Source organism: Rhinopithecus roxellana, chromosome 12 (genome assembly GCF_007565055.1).
Source record: "Rhinopithecus roxellana isolate Shanxi Qingling chromosome 12, ASM756505v1, whole genome shotgun sequence".
NCBI classification, from domain to species: Eukaryota; Metazoa; Chordata; class Mammalia; order Primates; family Cercopithecidae; genus Rhinopithecus; species Rhinopithecus roxellana.
Genome location: NC_044560.1, coordinates 70,728,641 through 70,744,018, shown reverse-complemented (window position 1 = coordinate 70,744,018; position 15,378 = coordinate 70,728,641). Strand labels below are relative to the sequence as shown.

The window sequence follows — 15,378 nt, the reverse complement described above, 5'->3', positions numbered from 1 at the left end:
TCAAGAGATCAAGACTATCCTGGCCAACATGATGAAACCCTGCCTCTACTAAAAATACAAAAATTAGCTGGGGGTGGTGGCGTGGAGCCTGTAGTACCAGCTACTTGGGAGGCTGAGGCAGCAGGATCACTTGAAGGCGGGAGGCGGAGGTTGCAGTGAGCCGAGATTGCACCACTGCACTCTAGCCTGGTGACACAGGGAGACTCCATCTAAAAAAAAAAAAAAAAAAAAAAAAAAAAAAAAAAATAGAACAAGTCCCCTAACCACTTAGTAATGATTTATACAATGCAGATTTAAATTCTGTCCCTCTTTCCTTCAGTCATTTGTTCTGCTTACTAAGCTTATGTACCCACAACAGGAATTAGTCAAACACTTCTGTTATAAATCCACTCATACCTTTCAGAACTGAAAGCAAAGCACAATGTCCTTGAATCTTCTTGCCAGACCTAATCTAAAATAAGTTTACCTTAGTGTGCAAGGTAAAACATCTAAAATTTTATGGCAAACTGGCCTAAAATTAATGACATTAATTTTAATCCTCTATGTTGTGATTGTTGCTTTTTATGTTGTTAAGTTAGTAAAGCGGGAAAAAGAAAAAATAACTTATTACCAAGTTGTGTAAATGTGCCATTTGCAAACAGAATTTTTTTAAATAAAATAAAAATCTGACGAACTCATCAAGTCTAAACAAACTGAAGTATTAAGAAGTCACAGTATAAAGTTGTATTTCATATATCATCTGCCCTCCAATTATCTGAAATGTCAGTATTAAAAATGGTCAGTATAATAAGTTTCTGGCTTAAGTCTTTGTTTTCTAAGTTATTTAATGTTTCAAGTGTCATAATAATTAGGCTTTGATACTAATTCTAAAGACTAATATAAGATGTGGATTTGCTGGGTGTTTTTCTGAGATATAATATTCACAAGTGAACACCTACTATGTTTCAGTTTCTGTAATAAGTCTTTAAAATAGATGAGTGAACACATGTCCCTCCCCTCAAGGAGAAGACAGTTTAGTAAGTGATATAAACATGTACAGAAATATGTTACAATGCCACAATGAATGGATAAAGTAGCACAGAGAAGACAGAGCAGAAAATGTCATGGAAGGTTTTATAGTAACACCTAAAAATTGGTTTTTAAGGGTGATCAGGAATTTGATAGGACTTAAAGGAGGTAATTTCTTTATATAAAACACGAGGAAAGACAAATTCAATCTAAAGTGATAGAAGATGGATCAGTGGGTTCCTATGGCCAGGGTTGGGGATCATGGTTTAGCTGGGAAGGAATATATGAGAACCACTGAAGAGATGAAAATATTCTGGATCGATTGTAGAGATGGTTAGCTGGGTGCACACACACATTTATTAAAAATCATTAAATCATGTACTTAAAATATGTGCATTTTGTCATATGTAATTTATACTTCAATAAACTTTTTTTTTTTTTTTTTTTTTTGAGACAGAATTGCTCTCTGTTGCCCAGGCTGGAGTGCAGTGGCACGATCTTGGCTCAACACAACCTCTGCTTCCTGGGTTCAAGAAATTTTCAGGCCTCAGCCTCCTGAGTAGCTGGAACTACAGGCACACGCCACCACGTCAACTAATTTTTGTATTTTTAGTAGAGACAGGGTTTCACCATGTTGGCCTGGCTAGTCTTGAACTCCTGGCCTCAAGTGATCTGCCTGCCTTGGCTTCCCAAAGTGCTAGGATTACAGGCATGAGCCACTGTGCCCGGCCACAGTAAAGTTAACTTTTACAAAAGGAATGGGGAAACCAAATGGGCTCCTCGTGTTGATAAAACTCTTCTATATTCCAGTGAATCACAAGGTAGTTATCAGTATTCTGTGAGGAGGAAAATTTCTCTAAATAAACAGAGTTTAAAGCTCCAGTGCTGTTTCTTATTTTAGACTGCTCTTAAAGATGTAACAGGCAAAAAAAACAAAAAAACAAAAAAACAAAAAAAAAAAACAACGTAGAGTTTGGCAGAGTTCTATGGAACAGGCTATTTCTAAGTTTATATATTACTAAAAACAGCATTTTCGTAATACATTATTTCCATTTATTAACATAATTATTGAGTGTGTAAGGATACTAGATGAAGAGCTGAAGGGTTCTTTTTAACTAGATTGGTGATTCTGAAAAAATTAATTTACATCTTTGGGATTATTTCAATCTAAAATTAGAAGGTGGGTTTCCTATTACTTCTTTAATTTTAAAGTTTCAATTATTCTTACAAGGTTGAAATCTCTACATAGACAGCCTCCTAACAAGAGCCCTAAAACCCAGATGTTGAAAGTGATGTCGAAAACCAAGTTTTAACAAGAACACTAAATATCAGTAGCGTTTTCTGCAACTTTTGAGATGGTAAATATTTAAGGTTCTTAGCCAAATTTATGTATTTTCTTAATCAAAATCAAAATTACTTACATCTATTATTTATTAGCTAATCACACAGGTTCTTCTAAATTTTCTACCATGCTATAGCTATATTACTCTATACACTCTCATACTCTTTTTCTTTGCAAACAAAAAATTTGACAGTTATAGAGATTGATAATGTCTTGAGACCTTGAACCAAATGCAAATATCCTTGCAATTATTATTGCAAGGATAAGACCAAATGTATCTTACATAAGTTTTTGTATAAAAAGTTAAAGAAAGACTATACATACTGATGGGTGAATATTGGCACAAACATAGAATTTTTTTTACCTGGAAGGATATACAACAAAAAGTAATGTTACCTTTAAGGAGACAGTCTAAGAAAGAAAGAGGTGGTTTTTTAATTTTTACTTTCTGTACCATTAAAAAAATTCCAACATAAATATTAATTCTATTGTTTAAAAATTATGTTTTTACATTGAAATCATAGGTTATATTTTCCCTTTTATTTTCTATACTTAAAGAAAATAAAAGTAATGTGTAACAGTTTTTTCTATTGTTTTTCTTTGTGAACATATATAGTGTTTTTTTTTTGAACACCATGCCTAGTAGTTTAGTTGTTAATTCAGTTGCTTAGAGCACAAAGAATGAAGGCCATAGGTCTGATTAATTACATCTGCAAAGAATAAAACCATCTCTTGTTCAAAGAACACAGTTTTAACTTTAAGTCAGCTGGCAAACTTGTGCTGTTGATTACAGGATAAATCAGGTAAGAGCATGTGATTGACTCAATACAAAACATTAATACTGGAGACTCATTCTAAGTAATGTCCTACCAACAGAGAGTAAGAGAGAATACATTAGGGTTATTAAATTCTAACTAAACATTTCAATTTCCATACCTATCAACTTCTGCCCTTCTGAACAGAATATAAATAAGACCTTAACCAAAAGAGAAAAGTCTGTGTACTTTCAGAAAAGCTAAAAACTATTCATGTACCAAAACTTACTATTTTCTAAAAAGATACATTTTTTTAAATATACCATATAAACATCAAATAAAGCATTACTATACCTGTAATATCTTCTGGATCTGATACAACAATATGTGCATTTAATTCCTGTAGCTTGTGATGAAGTTCTTCTAATTTTTTATTTGATTTTTTCAAAATGTTGTCTACGTAAGCCAAACTTTTTTTATCTGTTGTGACTTTCCTCAGATTTTCAGCTCCTTCTTTGATTTTCAGTTCTTTCCTTATTTCTCTCTTAATTCGATCCTTGATATCATCCAATTTCTGTTGCACCACTGTATCTGAAAAGTCTAATTTTTGAACAGCACTCACATTCTCAGAAAATGGAAGACTTCGGGAATCCCCCTACAGAAAAAAATAAACATACAAATGTGGGAGTTTAGGAGAGTTGGCTGCTCAGTAAATATGCAGTGTTTTCAGCCTAAGAGAGTCTTTCTTGATTACATTACATTTAACTATATTTATCTCCTTAATAAGCAACAGACCAACTACTTATTGACTTTTATTATAACCACACAAAATAATAAATTCAAGAACTCACTGGCCACTCACTAAATAGCATTACTTGACAAATAGATTTATACTAAAATAAAGTGAACACAACACATCTACACACAAAGGCTGTGTAAAGATAGCGGATTTTGGTATCTTAGGAACCCAGGTTAGATCCCAACCCCTACACTGTGAACCTTGGGCAAGTTACTTAACTTTTCAAATACTCAGTTTTAATAGTCTACAAAATCTAAATAATAATAGTGGCCACCTTTTAGAGATATTGTGATAATTCACAAATATTGTAAATGAAGTTCTAAATACAAGTACTGGACCACTGTAGTCACTTAATAAATAAAAAGTATTATTAAATTCTATAGGTAAACACTAAAAGCTCAGACTTCATCACTACACAATATATTCATGTAACAAAACTGCACTTGTATCCCTTAAATTTATACAAATAAAAAAATTCAATACGTGAGTAATTTTATCTTCTGTAAGAAACTTCTTAAAAATAATACTGGCAAAATAGATACCCTTATGACCACTTTTTAGTTAATAAATTAAATGTACTAGGGCTTGGAAAAACTATATTCAGAGCTCCATTTATACAGTTGTTATTTGGTATGTGTGGAAGGCTGGTTCCAGGATCCCACTATATACCACAATCTAAAGATGCCCAAATCACTTATATAAAATGGTTTAGTATTTGCATATAATCTAAATACACACCCCATACTTTACTCTCTAATTATTTATAATACACAATACAAGTGGTAAGTAAATAGTTGCTATGCTGTATTATTTGTATTATTTTTAGTTAATTTGTTATTTTTCCCTAATACTTTTAATCTGCAAATGGTTGAATCTGCAGATGAAGAATCCACAGATATGAACGGCCAACTGTCTATTTCAAGACAAAGTACATCAATTGGTAATTTGGTTGACTCACTACAAAAGCATCACTACTTGAGAACACCTCTAAACTGTGTTCTATTGATGGAAGCTAAGACAATACACAGCACAGTCACTTTAAAATGAAAATCCAATTAGTTAAGCACAGCTAATCTACATTTACAACAACCAAAGTTATGTTCTAGCTATTTCTATATCATTTACTGTTTCAAAGTCTATTACTATAATACCATTGGATTTAAAATGTTTAAATTCTGAAACACAAGAAACCACAGATAATGGTTACCTCTGGGGAACGTACTTGAGTTATGAAGGACATAGAAAAGAAAAAGAAATACTGCAGCCTTTTTGTACCTTGAATCACAGACTTCATTAATTCAAAGATATTCTTTAATTTTTTGAGAATTCCTTATACCCATATAAATAAGTTGATGCGAATACTTTCTACATTCATTCTTAATTTCTAAAAATTATGTATCATGCAAAATAGTGAAAAAGGTGAGCCAATGGGTGATATGGGATCTAGTCTTCGTTTTCATATCAATTTACCTTATGCCTGCAGGTGTATTATGCAAAATATGAAGTAGTTGATTAGTTGATTTCTATAAATCTCTCTCTCTCTCTCTCTCTCTCTCTCTTTTTTAATTTTTGGTAGAGATGGGATTTTGCCATGTTGTCCAGGCTGATCTCAAACTCCTGGCCTAAGTGATCCTCCCACCTTGACCTCCCAAAGTGCTGGGTTTACAGGCATGAATCACATGCCCCGCCTGTTTCTAGCTAAGAATTCCTTTGTAACTCCAACAAAAAACAGTACAAAGAAAATTTAATGTTGTTATATATAATTACCAGGTTCCATGGATCCTAGGTTAAGAATTCCTAAAATAGGTAATGTGCACCTGTTAGAAATTATATTTCTGACCTGTCACTCTACAGATAAACAATGATCTTCTACCTGAGCCAAAATACTGTCTAGATTTTTCAGTATTTATAATGGAATATAAGTCCTACGATCCATTTGGCTTCCAAAGTTTAAGTGTCTACCCTTGGCTAGTTGTCAAAAACACTAGCACATATCTATTGTCAAAGAATAAAATCCCAAATTCCTATTGTCTAGTTCCTATTGTCAGGTAAAGTGGACTGAGGCAAAAAATGCTTAGATAAAAAAATAGGTTAAGCCAGTTCCATTCCTCCAAATATTTTTGTTTCAATCCTTACACAATCATCAGAAAACACTTTATGAACCGCTTTCACAGATTTGTTCTTTAATATTACCTACAAAGCCAGAGGTCTGCAAAATTTCTTTGTTCATGATACTCTTAGTATCTCAGGAAATTATTCCTTATTTCTCATAGGCCAGAAGAAATACCTAACAGTTTCCTTTACTGCCTACTTCAACTGCCATTTCTTTGCACTTTGTTCCTTAAACTGCAATTGTATCAAATTATAAAACTTTACTTCAAGAAATCATCTCTCTTGGCTCAGCCACTAAGCATGCTGCACCTTTGGTATGCACCACCTCTCCTTTCTCCTTCAGTTTATCTCTTTCAAGTCTCTTCTTGGCCCTGTTAACTTTTACTTTGTTTCAAAGATCAAGAACAACTCTCCCTGGGAAACAATTTCCCCTCCAATGCCTTTCTTTAGAATTTAGTTGAATGCCTCCTTTGTGTGCTCTGATATTGTGTATCTTATTGAAACAATTACCCCCTTTTTTATCTGATCACTCTTCAAAGACTATGAGCAATTTGAGGGCAGGGCTTATGCTTGCCAGATTATTTTTTGTTTGTTTTTTAATGACTTGTCCATTATGTTAGTTAATAGTCTCCCTTTAGAATTAAGGAAAACCTGTCACTGCTGAGGAACTCATGCTTTCCTCTATCTGATAAATAGAATTTGGAGAAGAGGCAGAGTCAAGATGGCAGAATAAGACTCTCAAGTGACTGACTCCCCACAGAAACATCAATTTGAACGTGATCTATGCATTAAAGTAACTTCACAAGAGCCAAGGAACCAGACCAGAGATGACTGTATCTGGCTTTAGCATTACTAAGAAAAGATCAACTGAAGAGGGGAGGAAAGACAGAGGTGCAATGCCTGAATCACCTCTCCCCCAACTATAAGCACAGCACACAGAGAGAGACACAGCCCACTTGTGGTAAGGAGAGGAAGTGACTGCAGGACTTTTGACTTGTAGCTCAGTACCGGGCCTACCGTGGTAAAACCCAACACCAGGCAGAACCCCATGGCCCTTAACCGCAGACCAAGGTACTCAGACAAGGACCCATCCTGCCACTATGTGGAAACCTGTGGCCTTAGTGTGACAGACTTGTGTCCTGGCATCTACAGTAGCCTCAGGCCATGAGTGAACTTCAGCAGCAGGAAGGCTATAGTGGTATGGGCCTGGTTGGTGCCCCGGGGATGTAGTAGTCCTGGTGGCAGGATTGGGACCCCATTATCCTTCTTCCAACCCTAGGCAGCACAGCTTGGAGACTGACTCCATCTACTGGGGGAAAAAGAGGGATATAAAAGCAGGACTTTGATCTTGACTTGGTGACAAGCCTGCCATGGTAAAACTCCACACTGGGCAAAATCTGATGTCCCACTGACCCCAAGCTGGCAACCAAAGACCGTGCCTCTGAACTCACTTCAGTGTCAGGCAGAGAGACATGGTCTCAGTGGAATGGACACTGGGCTACATCACTATGTCTGCGGTGGCCTTGAGCCACAAATAAACCACAGCAGCAGGCAGGCCATAGTTGCATGGGTCTTGAGCATACCCCTGTGCTGTGCTTGTCTTGGCAGCTGTGGTTTTTGGGTGTGACCTAGCATTACAGTGGCCATCTGGCCACAATACTGCCTGCTCCACCTCTTCCCTCAACCCCAGGCAGCACAGTGTGGAGACACTGATGCTTGAAAGGAGGAGAAGGGAACAGATACACAATGTTGCTTTGGAGCATGCCATGGTGAGGCCCAAGCACTGAGCAGAGTGACACAGTGCCTAACGTGTCCTGGCCCCAGATGGAAACTCACACACCCAGAGAGACAAACTACCTTCCAGTCTCTCCCCTAGTTGATCTGGGCCAGAACACAAACCAACTGTGAATTCACTGCAAACCTGGGCTTACGGTGCCATCTAGTGCTGAAACAGTGATAGTGGCCAAGAGCTCGGAGAACACAATAATTGCCCTGCTTAGAATTTCTGGAATAACAGGAACAAACCACCACCAGACTGTGAACAGGGAATAAACAGCTAATCCCTCAATGTTCAGATGTTGTGGCAGGCCAAAGGCATGAAGAATACTCAGGGATTGGGCACAGTGGCTCACGCCAACAACTGGGAGGCTGAGGTGGGTGGATCACCTGAGGTCAGGAGTTTAAGACCAGTCTGTCCAACATGGTAAAACCCTATCTCTACTAAAAATATAAAAATTAGCCAGCAGTGGTAGTACATGCCTGTAATCTCAGCTACTCAGGAGGCTGAGGTTGGAGAACCGCTTGAACCTGGGACGCAGAGGCTGCAGTGAGCCAAGATTGCTCCACTGCACTCGAGCCTAGGCAACAAAGTGAGTGAGACTCTGTCTCAAAGCAAAATTTTAAGAAAGTATTTAGGAACCACCATTTCATGAAACAAACAAAATAAGGCACCAGGAAACAACCCTCAAGTGATGGAGATGTGTGATGTCTCAGAGAATTCAAAATAGCTGTTTCAAGGAAACTCAATGAACTTCAATAAAGCACAGGGGAAGAATTCAGTGATTTATCAGAGAAACTTGAGAGATTAAACAAACTGAAATCCTGGAGCTGAAAAATACAATGAACAAAATGAAGAATGCAATAGAGAATATCAACAGCAGAATCTATCAAATAGAAAAATCTGAGCTTGAAGACAAGCTGTTTGAAAACACATAGCTGGAGGAGAAACAATTTTAAAAAGGGTAAAAGGGAATGAAGAAAGTTTACAGAACCATGCGACAGCATCAAAAGAGCAAATATTTGGGTTACTGGGCTTCAAGAGGGAATTGAGAATGACAAAGGGGTAGAAAGCTTATTCAAAGAGATACTAACACAAAACTTCCCAACACTGGAGAAAGATACAAATATCCAGGTATAGAAAGGTCAAAAGTTACCAACGAGACACAACCCAAATAAGGCTACCCCAAGAAATACTATAATCAAATTCTCAAAGATCAAAGACAAAAAGATTTTGAAAGCAACAAAAGAGGCAAGTAACATATACGGAAGTTCCAATCTGTCTAGCAATAGATTTCTCAGTAGAAACCTTGTAAGTCAGGATGAGTAAGATGATATATTCAAATTGCTAAAGAAAAGGAAAGGTTGGGGGTGAGGGGGCGGGGGTGGGATGTCAACCAAGAATACTGTACCCAGGACAGCTATCCTTTAGAAATAAAGCAGAGATAAAGACTTTGCCAGACAAATGAAAGCTAAGAGAATTTATCATCATCAGATATGTCTTACAAGAAATGTCAAAAAAAAAAAAAAAAAAAAAAAAAAGGCCAGGAACAATGGTTCACACCTGTAATCTCAGCACTTTGAGTGGCCAAGGTGGAAGGACTGCTTGAGCTCAGGAGCTCAAGGCCTTGGGTGGCATATCAAGACTTTGACTCTACTAAAAATGAAAATTAAAAAATCAGCTGGCTGTGGTGGCATGTGGCTGTAGTTCCAGATACTTGGGAGGCTGGGATGGAGGATCATTCAAGTCCAGGAGATCAAGACTGCAGTGAGCCATGATCGCACACTGCCCTCTAGCCTGAAGGACAGAATGAGACCCTGTCTCAAACATACAAGCAAACAAAAAATGCTAAAAACAGTTATTCAAATGAAGAAAGGGACTCTGACGTGTAACAAGAAAACATCTTAAAGGTATAAAACTCACTAGTAAGTATACTGGAAGACAGAATACTGTAATACTATAAATGTGGTACATAAACCACTTACATCTTTAATTATGAAGGCTGAAGACAAAACTATTAAAATAGTAACTATTTTAATTTGCCAAGAGATGGGCAATTTAAGATGTAAAATGGGACATCAAAAATTACAAATGTGGGAGAAAATGGAGTTAAAATGTAGAGCTTGTTTTTTATTTCTTTTCCTATCTTTATAATCAAAGTTGGGTTGCTATCAGTTTAAAATGTCTCATTTTAAGATTTTTTTCTTTTTTTTTTTTTTTTGAGACGGAGTCTTGCTCCGTCGCCCGGGCTGGAGTGCAGTGGCCGGATCTCAGCTCACTGCAAGCTCCGCCTCCCGGGTTCACGCCATTCTCCTGCCTCAGCCTCCCGAGTAGCTGGGACTACAGGCACCCGCCAGGTCGCCCGGCTAGTTTTTTGTATTTTTAGTAGAGACGGGGTTTCACCATGTTAGCCAGGATGGTCTTGATCTCCTGACCTAGTGATCCGCCCGTCTCGGCCTCCCAAAGTGCTGGGATTACAGGCTTGAGCCACCGCGCCCGGCAAGATTTTTTTTTCATGAGCTTCATGATAACTGCAAAGTAAAAACCTATAAGAAATACACCAAAAATAACAGGCAAACCATCAAAACACATTACTAGAGAAAATCACCTAACCATAAAGAAAGACAGCTAGAGACCATAAACAGCTAAAGCAATGCAGAGCAAAAAGAACAAAGCTGGAGGCATCATACTCCTTGACTTCAAAACACACTACATAGCTATAGTAATCAAAACAGCAAGGTACTGGTATAAAAAAGACACAGAGATCAATGGAACAGAAGACAGCCCAGAAATAAATCCATACATCTACAGTTTATTCATTCTTGACAAAGGTGCCAAGTACACTCAATGGGGAAAGTGCAGTAAGTGGTATTGGGAAAACTGGATATCCACATCAGAAGAATGAAATTAGATTCTTACCTCTCACCACAGGCAAAACTCAACTCAAAATGGATTAAAGACTTAAATGTTAAGACCCCGAACTACAAAATCACAAGAAGAAAACATGGGGGAAATATAGAGGAAAGCTCCATGTCACTGGTCTAGGCAAGTATATTTTGCACAAAACCTGAAATGCACGGGCAACAAAAGCAAAAACAGTTTGAGCATTCTAAATCCAAAACTCTAAAATGCTCCAAAATCTTTTTTTTTTTTTTTAAAGATATGGTCTCACTCTGTTACCCAGGCTGGAGTGCAGTGGTACAACCATTGCTCATTAGCAACCTTGAAATATTGGACTCAAGTGATCCTCCCACCTTAGCCTCCAAGTAGCTAAGACTACAGGTGTGCTCCACTATGCCTAGCTAATTTTTATTTTTTGTAAAGACAGGGTCTTGCTACGTTGCCCAGGCTGGCCTTGAACTGATGGCATCAAGTGATCCTCCTGCCTTAACCTCCGCAAATTGTTAGGATTATAGGCGTGAGTCATGAAACCTTTTGATTGCCAACATGATACTCAAACTAAATGCTTATTGGAACATTTTGAATTTTCAATATTTCAATTTGGAATGCTCAACCAGTAATTATAATGCAAATATTCCAGAACCTGAGAAAAAATCCAAAATCCAAAATCCTCTGGTTGTAAGCATTTCAGATACAGGATACTTACTTAACCTGTACAGACAAATGGAATTGTATCGAACTAAAAATCTTCTGCATAATTAAGGTGACAATCAACAGAGCAAGGATGCCAGTCACAGATTGGAAGAATACATTTACAAACTACACAACTGATAAAGGGTTAATACCCAAATATAAAGACCTCAAGCACTCAGTAACAAACAAATAACCTGATCAAAAAATGGGCAAAAGGCCTGCTAGACATTTCTCCAAAAAAGAACATACAAACAGCCCACAGGTATATGAAAAAATGTTCAACATCACTAATCATCAAAAAATACAAGTCAAAACGATATCACCTCACTCTAGTTAGAATAGGTACTCTCAAAAAAATCAAAAGATAGCAGGTGTTGATGAGGGTATGGATAAAGGGAACCCTTATACACTGCTGGTGGGCATGTACAGCCATTATGGAAAACAGCATGGAAGGATGCTCAAAATATTTTAAACAGAACTACCATATGATCCGGTAATCCCACTACTGGGTATATATATCCAAAGAAAATGACATCAGTATGTTTTAGATATCTGCACTCCTATGTTTATTACAGCATTATTCACAATAGCCAAGATATGGAATCAACCTAAATGTCTATCAAAGAGAAAAACTATTTTTATGTTTCTTGTTACATATTCCCAACTTTTTCATACCCATTAGCCCATCTTTCCCTACCCCTTTATCCCCGCTCCCCTCTCGTCCTCTCATAACTACCATTCTACTCTCTACCTCTGTGAGAACAACCGTTTAGATTCCACCTATGAGTGAGATCATGTGGTATATGTCTTTCTGTGCCTGGCTTAGTGTCTTCTAGGTACATTCATATCATCTGAAATGACAAGATTACATTATTTATGACTGAATAATAATCCATTGTGTATATATACTATATTTTCTTCATCCACTTACCAGACTTCATTTAAAAAGTTGGGAATATAAAACAAGAAATGTAAAAATAGTGTTTCTCTTTGATCTAGCACTCTAATTCTAGAAATCTAACCTAAGATAATAATTAGAAATTTTTGTTATATAGAATGGTCAATTCGATAATTTTAAAATTAATCAATAATATGTGCAATGCACTGTATTGGGCACAGACAGACTTCCTTACAAAGCTTACAAATATCAGGGCTTTAAACCAACTTTAGAAAAGAGCAAGTTCAGGATGCTACTTAAGTGTCATAACAAAAGAATTTCAAGTCAGCTAGGGAATAAAGAAAGGTTTCCCTTATTTATGCCCTTGATTAGTTAACAGTAGTATATGCAGCTGATATATTGCTGTGTAAACATAATTTTATTTCAAGTTATGTTAAAAATAAGAACTTTAAAAGTAGAGGGAAAGATAAATTAGGAGGGATTTTCATTTTATTTTTCAAAGTTTTCCATGTTTTCTCTATTTTTTTGACAATAAAATTTTCTCCACTTTTTTTTTTATCTTGTCTAATAAGGAAAAAGACATTATTTAAAAGAGACCAAAAGAACCAAAAGTAATATTAACTTTATTTCAATTTTGGAAAATGTAAAAGCTTATAATCATATCTTATACTACATTATATCTGCTACTTAACCTTGCCACTTTCATTCAACACAATTTTCTACTATAAGGGACCAAACTACAGACTACACAGTCCATTGTACTTAAATTACCTCATGTGCCAGTCAAGTATTTCAAATACACAAATGTGATAATATGTATTTGGTAAATACAACTTTTACTTTATAAAATAATGAAATTCTTATTTTGAGACCCAAACATAAACAGACATTTTCAATTTAATATACTTCAACAAACGCAAAGTAAAGTTAAGAAAAACACTGAAATAAGAGTAAGACCGGATTCAAAGAACAAAATGAAAATGGACTATCACTCGTGACCAAGTACTTCATTTAGGGAGAGACAGGAGAGGATGTTTACTCCTCACTGGTCCAGTTCCCAGAGAAGTGAAAAAGCTGTTACTCTCTCTACATTTCAGAAATATAAAACAGTCTGACCTGACAGATGCCAAGAAATGTCAGAGTACCCATAAAAACTCACTGGATACAATGATTCATATACTATGTTAGCTAGAAGGAATTTCAAAAACCATTTAGTCTAACCTTCTTGATTTTAGTTTTGGGGAAAGCATGCTTAAAAGAGCTAAGCAACGAACTGTCAGAGACCTGGCTGGGTTCAGCTTACTAGTCTTCTGACTCCTGGGAAATTGCTTTCTTATTTACTCCATACCACCTTCTTAGAGGGGCCCCCTGAAACACGCACTTATCTATATTTGAACTACATCTTGACCAGACTGATTTGCATTAATTAATAGATATTACCGGCCTTAAGTCAGGGATATTGGCAGAACACATTTCTTCTTCTCTAATTTCACCCTAATCCAACATTCTGTGCCTCAAAAGGAGAGTGCTCTCAACTAGAAAGAAAGAAACCAATTCAAACACAAGCCCAGTACACGGGCTATGCAATTCAAGCATATTATCCTGTCTATCTATACCTGTTCGCTCATCTATCTTTTGGTTTTCCTATCATACAGGGTTTAAAAAAAAAAAAACAACTTTATTTATTTATTCAAAACATGCATTGAGTTCTAGGCAATGAAATATAAAGATAAAAATGACCTGATCCTTCTTTCTTTCTGGTATTCAATTTATTAAAGAAGACAGACATGAAAACCAAATATAATTTAAAAGAGCAGCAAAGGCTTCCCACAAATGTAGGCCATATTGTGTTTTTTGTTTCTTTGTTTTGAACAGGAGGCTCAGTTAGAATGTTGTGTTATGGAAAAAATGAAGCATTTGGCATCAGAATGACCATGTATAAATTCTGATACTGCAATCATGCTAAAGCTTCGATTTCCTCATCTGTGAAATGGAATTATTATAACTGCCTGACCATATTATTTTTAAGTCTCATAATGTCCATGTCCACTGAAAAAATATGCTTTCATAGCAACAGTACAGTTTCTGGCACGTAGTTGGTACTGAAGCAGGTAGCGCTGGGTGCCTATGTAATACCATCCTCCTATTATCCTCACTTAAAAAACAACAACGAAAAAGAAAACCTCCCATTTTGTTAGATGCAACAATGTGTACAGCTAAAATTCTCACTTCACCAGGCTCTCCTGCAGCTAGAAGTAACCATATTACCACATTTCATCAAAGAAAACTAAGCCGAGGATTTTGATACAAGCTTTTACTACTCCTTTTCTTTTTGCCTGGAATGCAGACCCAAGACCTGAAAGTACAGCAGTCATCTTGTAACAATGAGGAACAAAAAGGACAAAACCCAATACACTAAGGATAGCAGAGCAGAAAGAGAGAGAGTCTGGGTCCCTGATGGCCTTACTGGGCACTGCTACACAAGCCCTAGACTGGCTACCCTTATACTTCGTGTTTCAGATGGAAAATAAATCCCTATTTGATTAAGGCAAGATCATATAGGGCCCTGTGGGCCAATATAAAGACTTTGGTTTTTATTTTGAATGAAATGGAAACTCAAGGCAGGGTTTCAGCAAAGAAATGATATAGTCCGACCTGTGTTAGGAAATAATAGATTCAAGGAAGGCAGGGAAACAGTTGTGAAGCTATGGTAGATTGTTATAAAATGGCCTCAAGTGAATCCTGCCTCTCTGCATTCACACCCTTCCACACTGACTCTGGGGTAGTTTTCTGAGGGACTCTCACTGAAGTGACATTCTACTGATGTATAGGAGTTCCAAGTACAGGCTTCAAGAGAGCTCATAGCTTGTTTTTCCTCTTAAAAACCAACTGCTATGTAAAGAAGTCCAAACTATTCTGCTTGAAAGAGAGACAACATGGAAGATGAGAGAAACCATATGGAAAGAGACTATGTGTATGAGAACAAAAGCTTTCCAGCTGTTTTAGCCTTTTCAGCTGAAGCACCAGACATGTGAGTGAAGCCACAGTAGGTATTCCAGTCCAGCTTAGCCACCAGCTGAATACAGCTGCATA

The 15,378-nt window shown here is 36.7% G+C and overlaps 1 protein-coding gene across 2 annotated transcripts in view; it reads right to left on the bottom strand.

The window, feature by feature from the left end:
- The window catches only part of PKN2 (protein kinase N2), a 163,687-nt gene that overhangs the window by 88,329 nt on the left and 59,980 nt on the right, over positions 1-15,378 (bottom strand). For both annotated transcript variants that reach the window (XM_010360798.2, XM_030941799.1), the window contains exon 2: positions 3,460-3,760. In XM_010360798.2, the coding sequence (XP_010359100.1) occupies positions 3,460-3,760 (301 nt within the window). The remainder of the gene's footprint in view (positions 1-3,459; positions 3,761-15,378) is intronic.